Source organism: Xyrauchen texanus, chromosome 17, assembly GCF_025860055.1.
Source record: "Xyrauchen texanus isolate HMW12.3.18 chromosome 17, RBS_HiC_50CHRs, whole genome shotgun sequence".
Lineage (NCBI taxonomy): Eukaryota > Metazoa > Chordata > Actinopteri > Cypriniformes > Catostomidae > Xyrauchen > Xyrauchen texanus.
This window is the reverse complement of record NC_068292.1, coordinates 29891987-29913056: the sequence shown is the minus strand read 5'-3', so window position 1 is coordinate 29913056 and position 21070 is coordinate 29891987. Positions and strand designations below refer to the sequence as shown.

At 34.5% G+C, this 21070-nt stretch overlaps 1 protein-coding gene across 5 annotated transcripts in view; it reads left to right on the top strand.

Moving 5' to 3' along the window:
* Positions 1-412: 412 nt before the first annotated feature.
* The window catches only part of LOC127657957 (tyrosine-protein phosphatase non-receptor type 6-like), a 28542-nt gene continuing 7884 nt past the window's right edge, over positions 413-21070 (top strand). Inside the window, exons 1-7 of one of the 5 annotated variants that reach the window (XM_052146992.1) lie at positions 413-446; positions 3903-3931; positions 5050-5172; positions 7226-7420; positions 15898-16078; positions 18771-18887; positions 19215-19346. In XM_052146992.1, the coding sequence (XP_052002952.1) occupies positions 3924-3931; positions 5050-5172; positions 7226-7420; positions 15898-16078; positions 18771-18887; positions 19215-19346 (756 nt within the window). In that variant the 5' untranslated portion in view covers positions 413-446; positions 3903-3923. Of the gene's footprint in view, positions 447-3031; positions 3165-3209; positions 3615-3902; positions 3932-5049; positions 5173-7225; positions 7421-15897; positions 16079-18770; positions 18888-19214; positions 19347-21070 lie in introns of those variants that run through there. The other 4 variants (XM_052146990.1, XM_052146991.1, XM_052146989.1 and 1 more) reach the window with 4 other exon arrangements.

Below are 21070 nucleotides of genomic sequence, written 5' to 3'. Positions count from 1 at the left end.
AACATGCTTGGTTAGACAACTCCTGTTCCGTATAATTCCATGTTAAGGCACACGTTCGAATTGTTCCATCTTTCCTCTTAAGTGTAGAAAAAGTGTGTGTGTGTTTAGCTATTCTTGTGTGGACCACATTTTTGAAAATGTCCTCACGAATATAGTAAAACTTGAGAAAACCTTCTTGTGAGGACCTTTTTAGCTGGTCCTCACAAGCAAAAAAATGTCCCATAAATCAGCTAAATTAGGTTTAACTTTAAATCTAATGAAGGTTTCTGTGAGGGTTCGGTTTAGAATAGAATATATCTTTAGCCTGCTATATAAATACATGCAAGTCTATGAGATGTCCTCACAAGTATAGTAAAATCAAGTGCGTGCGTGCGTGCTTGTGTGTGTGTGTGCTTGTTTGCGCCCTGAGTACTGAAAAGAAGAGGACACAGCAGCATGCCATGCAGGTGAGAGACAGATTTCTTTCCTTATATACAGTATGTGCTTATGTTTTGTGAGTGTAAAAGTATATTTAATTTCCCTGAATACATACATCTAAGTGCCCCAAGCAGGATCTGATTAAAAAAAGGTCTCTCTTTATCCATGTTTTATATATTATCCTCACTTTTGGGGTGCAAATAATTGGTGATGCTTTACAAAAAATACTCTGCCTGTGTCATTGTACAGTGATGGCATCAAATGGTAATACTATGGAACTGAATGATATTTTGTTTGTGTATATTAACTTGACACTGAAGTATGACTTCATAATTAATTTTAAGAGACACTCTCTTTGAAGTTATCATCTTGGCTTTTCAATTCAGTTTATTTTATTTTATTTCTATAACACTTTTCACCTTGCATTTTTTTTTCTTTTTTCTTTTCATTTTTACAAAACAATAAATAAAAAACTGCCAGCTGTGGTTGCCAGAATAATTATGTAAAAAAATACAGTAAAAATGTAAACAACTTTACAGAACAACCTGTACATTTTACAGTTTAAAACTTGTTTTACGGTATATTTTATGGTGCAGTACCATTGTTATTAAATGATAAACTTAATATATTAACCTTCTGAAACTGTAAAAATCTGCTTTTCACTTTATAATGTATTGTTAATCACTGTAGTAATTACAGAAGGGCACATAATGGCATGAAGTCATCAATAGTGACCCTTCCAGGATCAATGACAAATAAACATATAGAGACAGTGCTCAATGTCTCTCACACTAACACTAAACACCATCAGGGTAACACTTGTGAAATTAAAATAATGCAATAAACATTAACTAAACTACATCAAATAGAGCACAGAACACCCCAAAGTACATAACTGATATTAAAAATAAGAATAAATGTAACTATTCCCATAAAATATAATTAAATGTGAATGGTCACACAGGAAATTCTGGGAATGCCCGATTACAGTTTTTTTTTTACTGTAATTTTAACAATAATTTAACGTAAAAATTAAATTTACTCAAGTTAAATAAAATATAAATTTTAACTGTTACTTATATGGGGAAAACATACTTATTACATCTAAAAAAAGTATGTAAAATATATTTTTTTAATTTTTTCCATAAAAATACTTGTATTGTCTTTTTAAATTTATAAAAAATGCTAACTACTCATTAACCAATTTAGGTTTTTGTACTTTTAAATTATAGATATCTTTACAGTGTATCATTCCAAAGCAACAAATGGACCTCAAATGCTGCTGCTCAACTTGTTTAAGCTCCCGTATTTCTATTTACTCTCACATTTCCATTGGCTTCCTGTTGATGCCCCATTCAGATTCCAGATACCAGTTTCTGGTCTGCAGTGCTGCTTGGCTCCCTGTAACTTCAAAGTCATAATCCAACTACAAAAATCCAGCTCAGACTCTATAATTAACTGTAACCCACCCTTCGCTCTACTAAAAAGACACCTGCTTATCTACATAAATACAGGAACCTTTCTGCTCTTGCCCCCAAATGCAGTTACAAGAGCTGTCATGTTGCTAACTATATTTCAGAGAAGACTTAAAGGGATAGTTCACCCAAAATGAAAATGATGTCATTATTTACTCACTCTCATGCTGTTGCAAACCCAGAACAACATGAGGGTGTGTAAATGATGTCTAAATGTTTTACATTGTATTAACGTGAAATTGTATTTGACCTGCATATAAAGCAGATGCAGTTAAACACTCAGGGCAGCTTTTGAGAAGCATTTTGTAATGTGCTATTTTGAAACTAGATCCTGGATTTTGCATGTATTCAAAAGTTGCGTTTACAAAGTAGAGGCTAGTGGGACAGCATTTGCAAGGCAAATACACTCTCCCTTTCTGGCTAGACTATTGATAATTTTAAACATAGTAAATTTGATCTTTTCTCATAATTTGAAGCTTAACCATACATTTATTTACAGTGAGTTTAATAAAACATTTCAGATGGTGCTGTAATGTATTTCTTTTTTTAAATGGCATGCTAGCATGGTTATGCATTATGAAAATGTTACAGTTATGACCTAAATAATATAAACACATACAGCAGACATAGTGCTTACTCAGGCGCTTGCACGTGTGTGTGCGCATTGTACTTGGCTGTGACTTGGAAGACATTTGCAAAATATATCCATAAATAAAGCAAATACTTGTTTTTTTTTTTTAACATATTATTAATATATTTGTATTATTTAAAAAATGAAAAAGTGGAAGGCTAAGATTAGTTTATTTATAATTAGTTTATATAATTGTAATGTGTTTTATTACTAATGTTCTTTTTGGGACATTTGGGGATGTCCTCAATAGGACACTATATCCAAAAATAAAGCAAATACAATTATTTTTAATTGTGTATATATATATAAAGTTTTATTTTAGAGATAGGGTTATGGTGTGGATTATGGTTAGTCTATAGTGTTCATTTGTTTTATGTAAAAATGCTAGAAGTCTATGACATGTCCCATTTAGATAGCTATGTAAACTTTGTGTTTGTGTGTGAGAGAGAGAGAGGGGAAGGTCTATAAATAAGGAAGTGCATACACTTACACTGTGTGGACTTTAACTGTCAGACTCAATGACGCAACCTGAGAAATAGGCAAGCGAGGAAGAGAGATGTTAGTAAAGATGAGAAAACATTAGTAAAAGTTGATCAAGAAAGCAGATGGTAAGGGCTGAAGGCATGAGGCTGTAAGAGAGGGTAACTCGTTTTCCATTGTTGTCATCGTTATTATGCAAAGCCTGCAGTTCCTCTATTAGTGTTTTGTGTGCCAATGTCTGAATTCACAAGGCACTAAGATGGTGAGCTAGCTGTTTACCTGATAATGGTAACAGGTACTCTAATGTCTCTAGTGGAACACATGCTACAGTAGATAAGTGCTTGACATACCTTAAAGTAATAAGAAATATTTCTGAATTTTCTCTTTTGTTCTCTACCTCTCTTACTATGTTGCTTTCACTGTTTTATGAAAAAGCCACAAAAAGGAAGGAAGGAGCATGACAGTACATGAGAGAGTGAGAGAGACAGAGTGAGAAAGGGAGGGACATCGCAGGGGTAAAGGCTTATATACACTGTCAGGAGGACATGCTCTTCAAAGCGCTGCAAAGACTGCTTACGTTTCAAGAGAGAAAGAGAAGAACAGAGGGCAGGGTAGGTATGGCAGAGGGGAAAAAGATTATGGGTCATGGTTGGTTCTAGAGGGATGGCACTGCACTGGTTTTAAAAGGAGGTAGACAGAGAGGCAAATGAGGGGAGGGGTGTGAAAAAAGTGAGTGCAGATGTGAGAGTGACGGTATACAAATAGACAGACCAAGGGAAGGATATTGTACAGTACTGTTCTGGATTCATTCATGTTTGTGCACGTTTCATATCTATTACAATATTAATTTTCACTACATTTATTTTTTGTCTTGTTTGTTTGTATGTTTTGACTGGAAGAGGAACATTTGAAAAAGGAAGATGGTTCGGTAAGTTGAGACGTGCTGCTGTGAACTTCACACACTTTTTCCACTCTTCGTTCAAATCCTCATCTTCCCTATTTAGTTTTGCTATTATTATGTTATCAACCGCAGACTATCACATGTGTGTTTTGCAATAGGCCTGTGTGTTTTAAGAGGCATTTTTTAAGTTTCACTTTTTTGCTGTTATTCTTGTATGTCACCATAAATGTGCAAGGTGTATGTTGATGCGTGCCTGGCTGCAATTGTGTGTGTGTGCATTTTTGCAAATACACACTGTGGTTAGGTACGGAGTAGACCTTTACTTCAAAGAGTAAAGAGCCATTGTTTATAGACTGTTTGCTTGTTTTTGCATGTGCTTATGAAAGTATAGATACATGATTCTGGTCATGACAGCATTAAAGAGCAAATTAATTTGCATAAGTGCTCATTTGCTTTTTAAAGTGCTGGAAAGCCTAATAGATTTAGTCAGTAGGCAGGCATTTGGTGTTTTTACATACAGAGACAAATAAAAAGTATTTGGACACTTAAGCCACTTTTAAATATGATTCAACTGAATTGCATTAATGTACTTATTATGTACTTACATGTTGTTGCATTGTAATCACATTTAAAGTACTTGCATTTAATTTAATTTGTAGTTACACAGTTAACTTGACCCCTAATCCTAACCCTGCCCTTACTCCTAAACCTACACCCTCAACCTCAGTAGCAGTACATTTTTGCAGAACAGCATGTAGTTACACAGTAAATACATAGTCTAAACCTAAATTAACTATTGGACTTACACGTTTCACAAAATTTGAAAACCAGAAAGTTATTGCATTTTTTTTATCTTAATATTGGACAGTATATCTATAATTTTGTAATTTAAAACCAAACAATTTATTTTCTAAAACCTAGAATTTTTGTTTTGTGAGCTGACTTTGCTTAAATAAACACCACTATTTTGTTATTCACTACAAAGTGAATTTAGATGTTAATTCTTTTCAATCTTTCCAGTTGTAAAGGAGCACTTACGGTCTGTTGTACGACACGCATGTGTTTGAATCCCTTTTGCAAGTGTCAGTTGTTATGTTATCATCTCTAGTGTGTCTGACACTAATGTGCATTTGTGTGTTGTACAGGTGGTTCCACAGAGATCTGTCTGGTAAAGATGCAGAGACCGTTTTGAAGAACCGAGGTGTCCATGGCAGCTTCCTTGCCCGACCCAGCAAGAAGAATGTGGGCGATTTCTCCCTCTCTGTTAGGTACAGCACTATTAGTGTGATGATATTTTCGGAAAATGCTGCAAAGCCAATATATTTTCTTCCTTAGCCATATTGTATGTCATTTAGAGGTGGATATTTGTTTGTGAAAAAGATTGTCTGCTGATGGAAGAGCTCTGATTAGCTAATAAAGTGTCATCCAGCAGCTTAGATGAAGACCTACTTTCTAATATTGTTTTTTTTTTTTCTTTTTCATTTCTTCCTCTGGTCATCAAAGGACTAAGGGGAAGATTTCACTGTATTTGTCTGGTTTGATGCTCTACTTTGTTCCTCTGATTTGTCTTACTGCGTTTGGTTCTATTATTCACTAGGAAACCTTTACAATTTCTATTTTGCATTTTTGCAACTTGAATGTCAGAATTTATTAGTATTTTTGGTATTTCCCCTTATGCTCTAATGAAAGCATGTACTTGAGCTGGCATGGAATCCACAGGTTTGTGCTAAACCTGATGATCCATATTATTCCAGCACGTTTTGAAAATGTTCCAAAAAAAGCATCTTGTGAGCTTCAATGGAAACCCCACTATACATGCTACTCTCCGTGAAACCGATTAATAGATCATCTTCGGGAAAAATAGCAGGCAATTATTTTACCATTAGACAGACGTCTCTCTACTGTGTGGTGCTAATTTGGTTTTGTATGTATATATTCTAAATGGCTATTTATTTGCCTCTGCTTAGAGGTGTTTTGTGGGTGGTTCTTCTATGAACAAATATTCTTATCGAGTTAGCACCGTAGCGTCACACATAACACATTCTTAAACTCAACCTTTTTGTTTTTATTTTACTCATTATTTGCCATGCAACTGCCATTAACAGATGTAAAATTTTCATTATGCAATTTTACACATGCATATTTATCTACATGCATTTCCATGCACTGTTATACCTAATTTGTTTATTTAACTTGTAGACTGCCAAATTTCCAGACACGTGTCTGTACATGAGACTGAAACTAACACTATACATTTTATATATACAATTTATTGCATTTCCTAATATCAACTTTGTATAAAACGTGTCTGTTAAATGATGAACAACATCAGTACAATTCGGTAAAGATTATCAGGTCTTGATGGAAATAAATTGGATTGCTGAGATTGTCAAATTGTTGGAAATAATCCTGTGAATAGTCGCATAATGGATAGAATGTTGGGTGTTACTGCACTTAATTTTTAAAGGGCAAAGAAATGATTAGCAACTGAAAAGAAGCACATTTAGTACTACAAGCAAAAGTTTCCAACAATTTTTTCTATTCTAAAGTACAGTATGCTTCCATTAAGGTACATCAAGGATAGAATAAACATGTAATGTATTCTCTATTAAAAGAGTATTCATTTGTCTTAAAATCAGAAAATACTTTTATTTGTTGCATTTGTAGTAGATGAAACCTTTATTTTGGTTAAGTTACAACATTATCAACAATTATGACAGATTAGTAATGAATACGGACCATCTGAGTATACAGCACACTGGATTTATTAGTTTGTTAAACATCACGAGAAACCAAATGATCTTAGTAACATACTAATTTGGTGTAAAATTCCTTTTGATTAGTTAAATTAATGCATGATATTTATGTGTTCCAAATCCCACAACCAATGATGGTTTACTGGAACGTAGTTAGATTATGGAATCATTTAGATTAATAATGCTCACATATCCGGCTAATCATTATCTTGTGTATTGCAATCTGTCCCCTCTGAATAAGACTTCAGGTCCAGCAGTTACTACACACATATTGTTTCTACACACTATGTGAAGTTACTATTACTCCACTTCCTCTGACATTTTGTCTTGATGTCAATGCTTAAGTAGTTTTGGATTTTGCCTCTGGAAAGCCTAAATCACTCTGATTATTTATGAATGGGATTCTGGATTCATTATTTTGAGTTGCCATGTTCAGTCCATCTTTTCCTTTCCATCTTTTGAACATGCGAATGTGCCAGATTCAATAAATAGTAATGGTTCAATGTTACTTAGTTGGCATGATGCATCCTCAATCTCCCTTATGCTCTCTTACACTTTCTCTCAGATTGAGGGATATGATCACACACATCCGGATTCAGAACACAGGTGATTATTATGACCTGTACGGTGGGGAGAAGTTTGCAACATTGGCCGAACTTGTGGAATACTACACCGCAGACCATGGAGTTTTACAGGATAAAGACGGGACCATTATTGAGCTCAAATACCCTTTAAACTGCTCAGACCCCACCACTGAGAGGTAAGACATGTTTGACCCCTAACCAGGAAAAATCAGAGTATAGGTGTATTATGTACTGAGGCAGAAATTAAATACAATCTGTTTTATTTGATTAATTGTGCCTTGCACCATCATAAATTGTCACCAATATTGTATTCTCACCAGTGGTAAGCCGTGCATTTAAAATCTAGGCCTTCAGTGTGATTCATGCCATTAAGAGAACACAGTTTCACAATTAATAAGACGCCCTATGACTTTGGGCATCATATATTATGTCGAAGCTAACTTGTAATACCAACTGACATTTTAAAAACATGTCCACGCATGCAAGCCAGAACTTGAAACAACACTTAATGCTCAAGCAAGCCTAATTTTAACCGCAGCATGACTGTTTTGTGAAACGAACGTCAAAAATCATAATTGTTCATATAAATCTACCAAGTAGGTCTATAATTCCTGGAAAAATCTATCTAATGATATTTGCGATTTAAATGTTGCTTGCAATAAATTTCGTTTCGTCAGGGTACACGGTTAAACTGCGTTACATTCAAGTTGGATGAGGGATATTCCTACTTGATATCTCTGACCGTAAATGCATTCCATTCCCCGATATTCTAAACTGCAATGCTCCCATTAGCTTAGCAAGGGTTTGACTCTCATTAGAGACGTCTCCTATAGCAACCAAACTGATAAACAGTGCTGCAGCGCTAGCATTTGTGCTTCAGGTGTACGATTATCAAAAGAGATGATAGTGTTTTGTACACCTGTTTCTGCAGGCATTTGTTAAACAATCTTTAATATCATGTAATGTGGAAACAAACTCATTTATCGATATTACTTAATAAACTGAATGTTTATCACTTACTTTGTATATATATCCCTGAGTGTCGACATGTTTGTGTGACATCATGCCCCTGCATCTCTGTGAATTCGGAGTTGAGAATTTCTGCACAAGCCTACATGTTGGAATTCTGACTTTAAGATGCATTCCATTGCACTTTTCCTTGTAGGAAGTTGTAAAATCAGACTTTCCGAGTTGAATGGAACACAGCACTACTTTTTAAAACTTCATCCGACACTGAATGATCCAGCAGCCTAAAACTCCTGATGAAAAAGCACCTACCAATTTTCTTGAATTGAAAATCAGTCCTCCTTTCCTGTAAAACATTGTAAATGAATAAACTAAGCAATCACACAGTCATGCAGAAAATCTTGAAACCAGCAGTAATGACAGCCGACTCGTCAGACAGCTTAATCTCACGCTTTAGCTTTTGAATTACGCACATCACTTAAAGCGTGATTGCGTCACTCAAGGCCAGTTAGAGGGCCTCGGCCAGGACATATCCTAAAGATCACACCCACCAAGAACAAATAAATCAATCTGATTGGCTGATGAATCTGACAATCTGACTTTAGTTGCTCATTCATTTGCACTGTTGAGGGATTCTGAAGAAATTCTGAAGGCCTGATGGGGTGGAGCTAAAACTCACGTGCTGCTTCGGGGATGAGATTTTTGAATTTCTCTATATGTTTTTAGATTAATTAAGAGTAGAACGTGATTAAAAATACATAGAGAAAAAGGTGATTGAGAATTTTATTTGGCATGTTTGGCCCTGAGAAATCGCCACTGATTGTCCCAGTGACTTTTGTGTTGAGGGTTTCTGTAACATCATTACCATTAAAGGTCTTCAAGATGAGTTTACCAATATTATCAAATATATTTGCCTAATGGGACATTAAAAACAAAACACCATAGGACTCATTGATATGTCGGCGATATCTCACTGTTCTCAGTTGTCTTGTCATCCTGGGTGGCATGGTATGGGGGATTCTTGTCCCTTTGATATATGAACATTCATCAGAAAATATTATGAAGCCCTGAATCTTTCATGGTGGTATTAGTATGGTGAAAGTAGGCCTGCAAATCTTTTATTCAGGGGAACACTTGGGCAAATTCACAGAACAGTTCAGACACTTTTGTGTACAACACTTATTCAGTGACCACTCCCAGTCCAGTTTAACTAAACTAAATGTGCTGAAATAGCACTGTTCTGTGTTTAAATTAAGCATTTGCTGTATGGGCTTCTTTCTATCTAAATTAGGGTTTTCATTGATTGCGCCTCATTCTCAAACCTCAGCCCTATTTGCCTGCCGTGCTACCGGAAAGTGGGCAGTAAATGGAATTTAAGAGATTTTTGTATGTGTTTTTAGTGATCATGGAAGTAGTAGTTTATCAAATGATGATCAAATCATGGAGAAGAGCATTGTAACCATTTCCAGATGTGCAGTATAGACAATAGCACTTTTTGAATTTTGAAGAGCTGATTCAGGTGCCTAAATCACAGTGGTGGAGCAATGCTGTAAAGTTCTAGCAAAGTATGCCAGGTTGCAGTAGCATTGCTACAAAACCGATTCACAAGATCAGTAAATTATGTTGTACAAATTGTGATTTTGTGGGGGCATTTGCACCTTTCATATGCACCTTAACTTGAGACTATACTGTGATAAAATAATTTACCTAACTTGTCTATGCAAAGATATATGCAGAACTCCTGTCATGACAATGTAAAATATTATTATTTCAATGTTGACAAAGCTGCTTATAGAACTCATTTTACAACATTATATCCCAATATATAGTTTCTCAGCAATATGTAATTGCAATTATTTAGGTTGCAATCATTATATTTTCTTCAAGTATCTTCATGCAGATTTTGTGGAACACAACTTCAGTTGGTTTTAAAGGTTTCATTTGTTATTTAAATATCATATTTAAATTTGATATGTTCGGATCTGGGAAAATAAAGTATGCATTGTCAATGTTTTGACATGTCAAAAAAGAAAGAAAAACAAATGTAGTCTGAACGTGTTATTTCCATGCCTTGTATTATGCAACTTCATTTTGTGATGTTAACTGTAATGCTAAGACGCATAGGATTATTTGGGTAATTGTAAAATGCTGTTAGAAAATGAATATTCAGATAACTGTTAAAGTGGACCCAATAATCAAATTGTTGCTGTCCATGTGACACATTTAGTCACATCTCTCATATAATAATTATATATATATATATATATATATAAAAAAAAAATTCCTGGACTTCCTATGCCCACTTGAATATTTTTTGAAAGACATATTTTCATTGTTTTGTCCACTTAATGAATCCCAAGGCACACAACAGTGCAGCCCATTGACAAATTACAAACAGCAGTGCATTTACACAGTTTGACAGAAAACATAGATGACATGAGGCAAGAACAAATACTAATGATTAATGATTGCTTAATGATTGCTTAATGATTAGACCTCATTGCATGCACAAGTGTTGGGCATTATTAGACGTGATAACATGACTATAAATAATTGACTGTTTCCTTTTACTTGTCAAATTATCGATCAGCAAATCAGAGAGGTAATGAGAATCCTTCCAGGAGCCGCATTTTTACTGACCACATGGTTTAAAAAGTAAAGCTTTAATCTGGCCACATCCCAAATAAATTCAGTTTATGGATTGTACACACACTGAACCTGGATCAGCACTGCTACTCTAAAGCTCATGATGTAAGATGCACTTTGCATTAGTTGATCATACACCCATGAGCATGTCAATGTTTTGTGTAATGGCACTGGAAAATACTGGATTTTTCGGACCACAACTAAAAACACAACAAAACCTCTCAGTTCTCTCTCAAACTGGTCAAATCACAAATCCTCTTTACAGGATTAAAATAGCACTTAAAAACCTCACATTTTTACCCACTTTACCTCATTTACTTTTTACTAATTTACAGAATATATTCTTTTAATAAGTGAAGCAATTTACCTAATATGTGTGTGAAAGGTTTTATTTAGTTTTATTTTATTATGTAACTTTATTTAATGTCATAATGATATTTAATGACATTGTGATGCAGATAAAGGACAAAAATTGTATATAGGATAGTAAAAATACAGAGAAAACATTATTTGATTATAGGTCATTGTAAGATATGACCTCCATGATGCTTCTATCAGTCACACTAAATCTATGTTGGCGTGTTAGGCCTATCTAATGATTAATGTAAGATAAAACGGTTTTAAAATGGTTACACCGCATATGCTCATTGTTTAATTATTGTTCACCTGCTTTATTAATGAATTAGCAGTTCATGCTTGGACCGGTAACTCCTGGACATGGTGCATTAAGTTGTTTCATGTTAAGACATATTAGGACAACTCACATGTAGGTACAAGCATGCAAACATATTAACCACTAATAAGCTTGGACTTTCATTTTTACATTTTGCTGCCCATCATTTCAAGTTCAAGCACCTTGAATTGCAAACAAAACTCTATGCCTCCCTCTGCAATGCATCTGACTTCCTCTTCTGTTCTGCGGTTGGAAACTTTAGTTTTGACACATTTGTAAACAGTGACCAGACCCATTCAGGCCTTTCTTCATCTCTCCTCTTCTATCTCACTCTGTCCTCCACTCTTCTCTTTCTCTTTTTTGGTCATATTCATGATGACCTGTTTGATGGGTGTGCTTTTTAACAGACCGAATATACAAACTGTCTACTCCGGCTGTCTGTCAGTTCACAGCCAAGCCCAGTGTGACAATTTGTGACATGCATGAGCCATAAAAGTAAACTCATATGTGTTTGTCTGTTTGGCTATGTGAGTTTAAATGCCATACCTGAATAAATAAATGTGTCAATGTGCACAAAGCACTGAAAATGTCATGTTCTCATGTTACCATGTTTAACATTTGTGAACTTCTCTGAAAGTCATTCTTCTTTGTCACATTATGTTCCATAAACTTTCTGCGCAGACAACGGCACTTCTGGCATTCTCAAAACTTTAGAGATATTAGATACACTGTGCAATAAGGTTGTATAAGTTAACATTATATAATATATAATTGGGTGCCATGAATTAACATTAAACTATATCATTCTTACAGCATTTATTAATCTAGATTAATAATGTTAATATATAAATATATTATTGTTAATTGTTAGTTCTTGTTAGTTCATAATGCATTTACTGGTGTTAACATTTTTTACAACTTTTAATGTTAAAAATGTGTTAGTATATGTAGAAATAGTCAACATAAATTAACATTAACCAACATTTATTAATGATGTAAAAGTGTTGACTGGAGTTATTTCATGTTAACTAATGCGTTAACTAATCTTAATGTAAAAAAAGAACCTGTCTGCAACCTTTCTGTGAAGTGTTACTGAGCTATATATACTGTATATAAAAAAACATAAAACTATTACATAAATTATGTTAAAGCTGTTGTCGGTGATTTCATGCATGTTTAAAATGACTTCAATTTAACAGCACTGTTTCTTGATTAAGATAAGAATATTTTCCCATATCATCACGCGATATGTAAATCTTGATGAATTTGAGCTTGCGTTTCAAAAATTTTTCACACTTGGTTCCTCTAATTAGCTGGTCATTGAATCAAAATGGAAAAAATGCTTACCAGAGATGCAGTATACACACTGCACATAAAATGTGAATGAAACTGCTTCACATTTTCAATTAGTTTGTGGTCTTTGTGTCCTTAAACTAACTTATAGGGAACTTTCACTTTGTGTTGTAATGCAAAGTTGGAAAACTGACAATGTTTAATAAGCTATTTGTAACAGCTCTATTACAAGCTTATTACTGCTCAGTCTCAGCAGGCAATTTTAGCCAGGGTTAGTGGACTTCAGAATCAGCATTAACAAAATGCAGTTGACCACAGTTTGCACTATTATATTACCAATTGCTAATATTTATTTCCGTAGTTTTTTTTTTCCAAATTGCATTTTATAATAGATTTTATTTTATTTTAGAATATAATTATAACTGAACTACCCTTTTATTGTACAGTCTAATATTCAGGATTTTAATCAAGATTGTTTGAATATTATACAACAGTGACAACAATTCGATGTCAGAGCAATCATGGAAGAACCCCCAGAAGGGTGATTTAGCAAGCCTTTTTTCTCAAACGAAGAGAGAAGGAAGGACAAGCTAAAAATACACCATAGTCTCGAGTCAAGAAATCTTGTCATCAGAAAATTTTCCGACCGCAGTACAGGAAGCTGAGATGTAGAAATTGAGAACTGAACCTATTTGTTAGCTCACATTTTAGCATGCCAGTGCTTCAGGGCCATTGTATTTTGGCATCATGATCCCGATTATGGTGTATTAAATTCAAACATATTTACACTGCAAATCTATATCTGGAAAAAATAGGCTACTGTATTTGAGTTTTGAGTCTATGTCTGCAATGGTTTGTGGTGCTTCTGAATTTGGATCTAAGGGCTTTTATTTTTAAGCTATGCTAACCTTTAAATATCCTGTTTTGGGTTGTGTGCATCAGAGGCTTCAGTTTCTTTTCATTGTGTCCAAATCTTTAATTATTCACTTCAGTAAAATGAACAGAGGAGATCCGAATAAAGGCTTGAAATGTGATAAAGGCCCAAAATGTTAAAATATTTGGTTTTAAAAGTTACATGTATTTTTAAAGTTAACACAGTACAAGACAAACACTGTGTCTGTATTGCTAGCAATTTGCCTGTTTCAGTCATGTTTTCTTTCTTTTTTGTGCTGTCTCATAGAAAAGATGAATATAATTTCTATTTCTTTTCATCATTGATGTATCTGTAAAATGGCATGACTAGATCAGCTGGCTAGCAAAAACAAAAATACACAAAATGACTGTATATCTTGCCCTCAACTTGTCCCTCATTGTTTTTTCCTCACAGTAGAATCTTAACTCAATATTTTCTTCAAGAATCCTAACGCTGCTCTTTTCCATACAAAAACAGTTCATATTGACCACTGCTGTCAAAGTCCAAAGAGAAAATAAAATCATTATAAAAATACCATAATGGACAATTTTTTTGGTATTTTTATAATTATTTTATTTTCTCTTTTGGACCTCGACAGCAGTGGTCAATAGGAACACACAGCTGTTGTATGCCCCAGAAAGCTTGAAATATAGTGCACAAGTCATATGGACTACAGTATACTGTCTTTATACTGAACATTTAATAGTGCTTTATAGTATCTGTCCTTTTTGAAGCTTGAAAACTGCTGCTCACTATAAATGGTTATTCTATGGTATAGAGCTGCTTAAAATATCTATTTTTATGTTCCAAGCAAAATTCCAGCATATGGGTTTTGAACAACATAAGGGTGAGTAAATAAGTGAGTAAAAGTACAACTTCCATTTTTAGGTGAACTTCTCCTTTAAATGGCGGCAGCACAAACCTGACAAGACATACTCAAAATAAAAACGGTCTCTTAAAATTAAGACTCTTAGAAGATGCTGTACAAAATTCTAAATGAATTAAAGACAAAGATATTATTTAGAAAATCTTAAATTGATTTTAAATTATTATCTAATAATATTTGCCAAAACCTAAAAGCACAGTAGAAGTCACAAGTCACTGGTCTCATCATGTTGTTGTTCTGATCTGGGTGATAATGCTCTAGATACATTTCTTAAAAGCTACTTCAACAGCCAGCCAGATTACCACATTCATTCAATTCCTGTACAATAAACCCACATTCGCTCCTTGTCTTAAGCCTGATATGCTGAAAACTACTCAGCTATTCACAGTTATGAATGACATACAAATCACATTCTGTACATTCTGTACATGTCAAATTTCACCAATTGGTGAATAGTTTGCACCCTTGGAAATTACCGTTGGTCTGTACAACATTTCAATCATAACATTTTGGGCAAATAATGCATGTTTAGTTAGATACTTAAATCTCACATAACAAAGACTCTTAATCAGATCTGTTTGCTGAAAATCCGCAAGGTTCCTGCTTAGTGTCAAACACTTGAGTCCCGCCTTCATCAATTTGATTGGCTCTCTTATATGACATTGATGAGCGTGTTCGACTGCTGACCATATCTGATTATTGTGTCACAAATTATATTGTGGTTATGGCCCTGAAATGTGCTATTTCTCAGTAACTATAAGGTTTTGAGTTGAAAGTCCAAATGCACAAATGTTTTCAATAGCAGAGGTTTTGTATATTGGTTTAAAATATATATATTGGGGCAAATTGTCACAAGAGTTTTATATGTTACAAATTTTACATTTGCTGAAACTCCTATAATAGGTTGTTCAATGGCAGGTTCCATTGTGACAACTTACCATCATATATTTTTATTTATTGTATCTTTTTTTCCTGGGCAATAACATGCTAATGTTCTGTTAGCTTTCTGGTAGCCAAGACTTTAAGGTATGTGCCTGTACAGAAACTGACTGAAATATAAACCTACCTTGAGAAATATTCACTGGAGTAAAACTAGCTCAGGTCTCCTCTAGATACAGTATACAGCACAGGAAAACATCTTTCACTTTCACATAAGAATAACATTATTTTACTTTCTACGTTTTCTAATATGAGAACATCTAGAACAATATAACTAGTACCTAATATGAACATCACAGTGGCCAAACCTTTTTGTATGCTCTGTGTCTTTGTTCAGATGGTATCATGGTCACCTGTCAGGGCCAAATGCTGAGAAACTGCTCCGTGAGCGTGATGAGCCTGGAACGTTCCTGGTGAGGGAATCGCTCTCTAAACCAGGAGACTTTGTGCTGTCTGTACTCACTGATGATCAGACCAGTGCTGGCAGGAGGGTCTCCCACATCAAGATTATGTGCAATGTAAGTGCTTGTGTGTTTGAGCTCATACACGTGCACAGTATGATTGTGAGTCAAAGAAAGCCACTAATGTGTCCGCCTTTGTGGCATTTTATATCCAAATCTGCCAAGCTTACCACTGTGATATCATTTTAAAAGCAAGCGGCTGGACAAAAATGTTACACAAACCTACTTTGACACAGTCTTGTCAGATAGCATGAATGGTTCAATTCAGTGTGAAACCTGTTACATGTTGAGGAGACAAATAAATTCTTAGGTCACCTGAAACTATGATTTCTTGAGTGTCGTAATAAATGTAAGTTTTGTAGATCTTAGCACTGTGATCAAAGGTATGGTGTTTTTTTTTTCTTTCTTAATTCGAATAGTTTTACTACTGAAGAAACTGATAATATAGTTTTTAATTATATAAAAAGATGTACACTCACACAATATAAAGACTCCAGTCATATCATTACCCTAACAAAGGCTGTTTTATTTTACGTGGAGGTGAGCTGCCTCATGGAAACCGCCACATTGAGATCACATAACCAGCCAAATACTACTCACTTTATCTCAGTAACCCCTCAGTTATACAACACAACAGTAGGATTTCAGAAGTAAAAACCCTATTAATTTTATCCATAGGCAAATAGATTTTTAACGATAACTTATAAACTTTTACATACAGACCTTTTTTAATGGCAGATATTTTTTGGGTGAAGAACTACACTACCCATGATCCTGAAGGGAAACAATCCACCAATCAGAGAATAGCAGCAAACAAAGCATGCCAAACAAGCTCTGCATCGCACAAACGAGCAACGCACTTTGAATGACAAAACACATCAAGACGGTCTCCCTACAATCTCAAACTAGTTATATATTTGCATATATCTGTACATTTTTCAATAAAATGTAAATATATTGTTTATATACTTCTAATAAAAAAATTTAAATAAAGAGTTTTATATTTTCAATCTTTTTAATTACATAATTCGCAATACTTCATGGGGTAATAATAACGAAATTAAAGACGTTAAGTCATGTTCCCTTGACGTTTTATCCAATTTTCAAATTATTTTGGTTCAAATTAAAGTTTGCAATGTTAGATTCACCTCGCTGTTAATATTGTTCATGACTTGAAACTCTTTTATGATGTCTTATATGGAAAAAAATTATGAGAAAAGTGAATTTTTTTCAGCGGCATCGATAATAGGGGAGTTGGCCGTGACCCCATTGGCCACCCTACTCATAAATGCCTTTTTGGACCCACTAAACGTTTTTTTGATATAATAGTTATAATCAAATCAAATCACTTTATTGTCACACTACCATGTACACAAGTGCAACAGTAGGTGAAAGTCTTATGTGCAGTTCCGAGCAACATAGCAGTCATGACAGTGATGAGACATATACCAATTACAGTAAACAACATATTTACAAAACACAATTTACATATCAAATGTACACATACTTACACAACACAATAATAATATACAATGTACAGTAAACAATACACACAATATAGAATACACATAAAATAAAACATTTAAAAATAAGAGTACATAAAATATATATATGCAGTAGTTGTATTGAGGGGAATATATTTGACAGTCCAGTGTGAGATAATAAGATGAAGATTAAGAAGGTAAATAAAGTGCAGTGCTGATTGTTGATCATGAGAGATCAAGTGTTCAAAAGTCTGATTGCTTGGGGGAAGAATAGGACAGATATACACAGTGTGACTTTCACACTGTGTATATTTGTCCTTTCACCTGCTGTTGCACTTGTGTACATGGTAGTATTTATATATATATATATATATATATATATATATATATATATATATATATATATATATATATATATATATATATATACATATACACACATCGGCATTAGAGATTTTTGCACTTACCTAAACAACTGGACTGGACATGAGTAATGAGTGTGTGTGGATGGTAGTGGGGGTGGCTATGCTCCACTCAGGTAAAGAGTTATATTGTAGTGCTGTGGAAATGTGAGTGGAAGATTATGACCAAAGTCTCAGGCAAAATCAAGTCAGTACACTGCTACTCTTTTGTTTTATATATTCCATTAGTAAGCACTGTATGTGCGTTTGTGTACTTTACCAGAGGTTCAAAGAAAAAAACCCATCACGGCATTTTCGTGCCCTGTGAACAGATTAACAGAACAAACTCAGTTCTGTGAAGAAGGTTCTAATCAGCTCAGAGAACCAAACAATGCAGTTAAGGCCTAAACATATTAAACCAGCCAAAGTTAACCCTATTTTTCCCCCAAGAGGTTGTAAGCCCTCACCAATGGCCAGCTTGTGTTAATCTGATTTAAAGACACATAGAGCTTTCTCTGTGACTTTTTCGTTTATGTTATTTGAAGTTTTAATGAAAAGTGTGGTGCCCTTTTTTATTTAGGGGACATTAGAGACAGAAAATCAAACATATGCAAACAAATTACTATCTACTCCACAGCACAGACAGATGCAGTCATTACTGTCAAGTATATACAGTATTTGACTTATATTTGAGTTCGAGGTTGTAAACTGAATGTAGAATCAATTGCAGAACAACTGTTTGTGTGTTCTTAATGTGTGAGAGCGAATACGTTGGAAGGTGCCACAGAACCTGAAATTACCCAAAGAGCAGGTTCGATATGCAAGACTCCCTCTGAACGTATTTTATGTTTTATTCATTTTCAGAATGACCGCTACACAGTTGGCGGTAAAGAGATTTTTGACACACTGACAGACCTTGTGGAGCATTTCAAACGCACTGGTATCGAGGAGATATCTGGCACAATGGTTTACCTCAAACAAGTAAATAACTTTTCAGGTTGTTCTTATCTAGTCCCAATATGTGTTTAAGTGACAACCTACACTTAAATGTAAACTTAATAACATTTGTTCTGCTTACATAAACAGATTGGACTGGAAAATATCTGTAAAACTCAGTTATTTACTGTGCGCTACAATGTGACACAATGGCACATCACAAATGACTGTGGGAAGAACCTTTAATGTTGTGATTAATCTTTGCCCTCTCTGTCTGTCTATCTATCTCCTACTCTCTGCTGTCTGTCTCTGCTGACATCTTGCCTTTTCTCCCTATGTCTTTTGGTGTCTACCCACTTCTCTTTTCCACAGCCGTATTACTCCACGAGGTTGAATGCAGCTGACATTGAGAGTAGAGTAAAGCAGCTCGATCTGACCTCAGAAAGAGAGAACATGGATGGAGCTGATAAAAAGCTCAAAGCTGGCTTCTGGGAAGAGTTTGATGTGAGTGGCATATTTAAAGGTTCTACATCAGTGCTCCTCAAATATGCTTTGGATCAACCAAGTTCTATTCTCATTGGAATCACAACTACGTTGAATTAGTTTCAACAATGCATTTAAATAATTGTGCAGTAATTCATTTATAACACATAACATAATTACAAACAGAAATTACAATATATTATACACAATGTCCCCAAAAAGTATTTTTATACTTAACTGACACTACAAAATGTACATTATGAGTATGTTTGCATTATATAACAAAATATTAAATTGAGTGGCATTTACTTTGGAAAAAGTTGTCACAAACACAATTTTTGAGCAAAACATTTCACCCCAAAAAAGTTTATTAGACTTCAAACTATAAAACACTTCAAATATTGTTCAAAATTATGGCAAAACATATTTTGACACTTTCTGGTTGTCAAACTTTGTGGAGCATGTCCATTGTTAAAGGAATATTTCACCCAACAATAAAAATTCTCTCATCATTTACTTACCCTCATGCCGTCCCAGATGTGCATGACTTTCTTTTTTCTGTAGAATACAAAGATTTTTTAGAAAAATATCTCAGCTCTATAGGCCATTTCAAAGCTCCAAAAAGCAGATAAAGGCAACATTTAAGTAATCCATTCAAATCCATTCATTTAAACCAGTTGGTGAGAACAGACTAAAATGTAACTCCTTTTTCACTATACATCTCGCCATTGCAATATCTAGACACGATCATGATTTCAAGCTCGATTACGCTTCCTAGTGCTTGACACATGAGCAGAATGCAAGATGGCGCTATAGGAAGTGTAATCGAGCTTGAAATAATGATCTGCAAGGAGACTGCTGTCAAGATTTATAGTGAAAAGGAGTTATATTTTGGTCTATTCTCACCCAAAATCAATTGTATCGATTCAGGTGACAATGATTAACCCACTGGAGTCTTATGGATTATTTGAATTTTATGGATCTTCAAAGTTCTGGCCACAGTTCACTTTTATTGTATGGACCTACAGAGCTGAGATATTTTTCTAAAAATCTTTGATTGTGTTTTGCTGGAGAGAGAAAGTCATACACATCTGGGATGGCATTAGGGTGATTAAATGATGAGTGAATTTTCCTTTTTGGGTGAACTATCTCTTTAATGTGATAAACTATACCTGTGGTAACTCTGCTAGGACCAACCTGGCTAGGACACTTGTTTGAACTTAAGGGGAACAGACTTCATACATCCATTACAAATCGGCACCTGCTAGAAATCTCTTAATAGAAATCATTAGAGAAATGGCTGAGAGAGGTGTAGATATGTAGAAAAGGTAATCATTTGTTTGCAAATGATGCTTGGTTTGATATATTGTTATCTGATGCAATGACATTCAGACATTTTTAAGTGTGACTTTAATGTCCAAAATTGTCCAAATATCTTTTGGCGCCATTATATACAACAAAACCAAAGAGTTCTGTAGACTACAGTAGTCTTACCGCAAATGCATGCAGAGTAAATGTTTCTATCCCATGGTCGAATTTCTGAATGGTTTTAGTGTGGTAGTTGAGAGGTCATATGCTTCAGGTACATTCACACACCCTAACAGAAGTCTGTTGGTTTACCATGTAGCATTATTCTTTATCCCTTTTTTCCATTTGCCCCAATTTTTGTTTAGCCAAAACCATCAGTTCTAATGAAATAACTGATTATATGAATTTTTAAAATACATTTAAAAAAATGAAACACA